The sequence below is a fragment of the Propithecus coquereli genome, unplaced genomic scaffold, assembly GCF_000956105.1.
Source record: "Propithecus coquereli isolate 6110/MARCELLA unplaced genomic scaffold, Pcoq_1.0 Scaffold244, whole genome shotgun sequence".
Taxonomy (NCBI): domain Eukaryota; kingdom Metazoa; phylum Chordata; class Mammalia; order Primates; family Indriidae; genus Propithecus; species Propithecus coquereli.
In genome coordinates, this window is record NW_012147997.1 from 1,277,085 (window position 1) to 1,280,192 (window position 3,108).

Here is a 3,108-nt window from a genome sequence, read left to right on the forward strand (position 1 = left end):
AGGCATCACAGTTTAAAACAAAATGAAACAAAAATAGTTGACCCTCACCACCTTAAATTCCATTAGCCAGTTTCTTTATATTTTTAAATAATACCGCATTACTACTATTAACTGATTTCTCAGTCTTAAGTATTTTCAAGTATTTTCCTCCATCTCTCCCCTATACTTCCCTCTTCCCTTTCCAAAAATAGGTTACCCTCTTTTCCCTCAAATATTCAGTGTTTACATTACTACAAACACATATTATTCATGAAGTTCACTAAATCTAGAGTGCTTTTGCCACTATTTTTCCATACGCTTAGTTTTCTATGTAACTAGCAATAATTTACTCCCAAATACTTCAATAGCCAGCAAATCTCTTCTGAATATATTCAGACTCATCAGATATTCTATTGTTTCTTTCATCCTGTTTAGACCCTCCCCTTTGAAACACAAAATATTCTCTTGGAACCCTCTGTCTCTCTGCTCTAAACTAAAATGGTTGCTGAAACAGGCATTTGTATTCTTCAGTTATGGGAAATGTTTTTAAATACTATGTCCTTAATAATTTTTATTGCCATGCATTAGTTCTCACTTTATTGCATATAACTTAATCAAACTATGTTTGGGGTACAAAGTATGACCTAAGAGAGCCCAAGGAAGAAAAAGGCAGTAAACCTTGAATGGATAAACTACTCACTTCAAGATAAAAGTGATACAAATTGTAGAGATGGAATTGTATTAATTCTAACGTGCTTTCGGATTTTCCTGACTATCTTATATACCACATAGTGTAATGGTATCATATTCATATGCGATTTTCTACCTGTTTTTAGAATTTACTTTCCCATACTTCCATCTGCTCAAGACCCAATCATCTGAAATTTTACTTTAAAAAAATTGATTGTTACTCAGTAGGGTCAGAGTAAGAAATGTCCACTGGCTTATACGCACACCATTTTCTTTACATAGACATATAAATGTACTAACATATTTAAAGTTATGACCTGCACTGTCTAATACAGGAACTACTAGCAATATGTGGCTATTGAGCACTTGAAATGTGGCTACTGCAAATTGAAATGTACTATAAGTATATAATACAAACCAGATTTCAAAGACTTTGTACAAAAAATATGAGATATTTAATTAATAATTTTATCAATACTACAGTTTGTTATGTTTTGGATATGCTTTATTAAATAAAACATATTATCATAATTAATTATTTTGACTATTTCTTTTTACCTTTTTATTGTGGGTACCAGAAAATTTAGAATTACACTTGTGGTTTGCATTGCATTTTTACTGGATAGTGTAATTATAAGTGCTTAATAGTAAACACATTGGGGAAACGCCTATAGGTAAGCAGAGGCATTCTGCAACTCTCCACCTATCCCCCATTCGCCGTAAGTGATTTTTTAAGCATTCTTAAAGGCAGAATATTTTCAAAGTCCAGATATCTCCATATTGACTTAAATTTTCGTTCCCCTCTTAGCTTAAACCAGTGGTTCTCAAACTCGATGTATATAAGAATTGTAGACATCGAAGCTCATGTGTTTCTTGGATTCTTTAAGTAATTTTTAAGAGTTCTTTTAATTATATGTGTAAGATGTGACTCTGTCATACATCGATTATGTATAACAGGTCTAGAAATATATTCAGCAATGAAATCTGTACTAAATACATGATATATTGTACAAATGAGATTATAAGGTACTAAATACGGTTCACCACTTTTAGCAATGCTATTTAGTAAGATACATCATTTCTTACCTTGGTGAAGCGGTTGATGATCTGGCCTATGGGGGTAGTTTCAAAAAACTGTAGTGGGAGATGCAGCACGTTATTCAACAACTGGGCATACATGGTCCGAGAGGCAGTCAGGGATCCTTTGGTGATCACATAGGCTCCAGAGCAGACAAAGAGACCTAAACACACACTGTTATCAGGGTCATATTAACATCATAAAGGAATTTTGTGTTTTAACTTTCAAAAGTTTGCTTGTAATAGCATTTATTTTTTTAAATTGAAAACCCAAATACCATACCTCAAATGTGTAATTATGGGCTGAACTAAATATAAATGTATACGTGCATTTGAAATAAATAGGCACTTCTGATGGTTTGCCATGCTACCAAATCAGAGCACTCCTCATTCATGGTCATAGGTTCTATACAGAAATACACAGAAGATAAAAGATCAGTCTGGTTCATGAAATTTTAGCAATTTATTAATTTTATGATGCCCTGTGGGACAATGTGGCCATGACTAGTGCTTTTAGCCAAATAGTTTCAGTTCTCCAAACTTCTAGGTACATGGAAGAGTTGAATTTTCTGGCCCTTTTTGTGGGTGATAGGATCAAATGAATAGTTCCGAACAAGGAATTATGAGAGAAGTGACATATGACACTTTCAGGTTAGTAAGCATTTAATTGCTAGCGTCAGACTTGCTACAGTTCCTATTCCCTTTGCACAGTGCCTACAAACATTTAAAATGGTGGTTGTATTGCTCCTTCAACATGGGACCCCAGGACAAGCAGAGTCTGTTTCCCAACCCACAGTGGACACACGGCATGAGTGAGGAATAAGCTTCTTTTGGTGTGTTAAGCTATTAAGATTTGGTTGGCGAGAAGATTGTTCTCGTAATAACTAACAAGGCGGATAATATATAAAATAAACTTGTAGCTTTAGTGGAAGAGATTGGAAAACAGTTAATTAGCACACATTGACTATTGTTAGCTGCATTTGACAAATTCTGACAAGAGACAAGCTCAGAAAAGAGCTATCCAGTATGTGAGAAGAAATGGAAGGAAAAAAAACAGTCCCCACATTGGGAAACATGCCAGGCTGGAAGAAGAAATGCTTTGTTACATTGATTGGTTCGAGGAGAGCTATATGACCCAAATTGTTTCAAGCAGAGTAATTTTATAGACTTCTATGGTCGGAAGTTCTTTCAAAGACATATTTTCATCACCGTGTGAAGTTTGAAAATAAAACCAAGGAGATCTGATATATTGATCAGATTTGGACACTTCATTTGAGCCTCTGGATCACGTGTGTTTAAAGATCCATGCCTGGGCTTTTCAGTTTGGAGTGTCAATGGATTTCCATGTTACTCAAGGCAGTT

The 3,108-nt window shown here is 34.6% G+C and overlaps 1 protein-coding gene across 1 annotated transcript in view; it reads right to left on the reverse strand.

Moving 5' to 3' along the window:
* LOC105812130 (canalicular multispecific organic anion transporter 1-like) overlaps positions 1–3,108 on the reverse strand; it is a 171,550-nt gene that overhangs the window by 37,429 nt on the left and 131,013 nt on the right. The window contains exon 8 of the mRNA XM_012646516.1: positions 1,756–1,910. Within this exon, the coding sequence (XP_012501970.1) occupies positions 1,756–1,910 (155 nt within the window). The remainder of the gene's footprint in view (positions 1–1,755; positions 1,911–3,108) is intronic.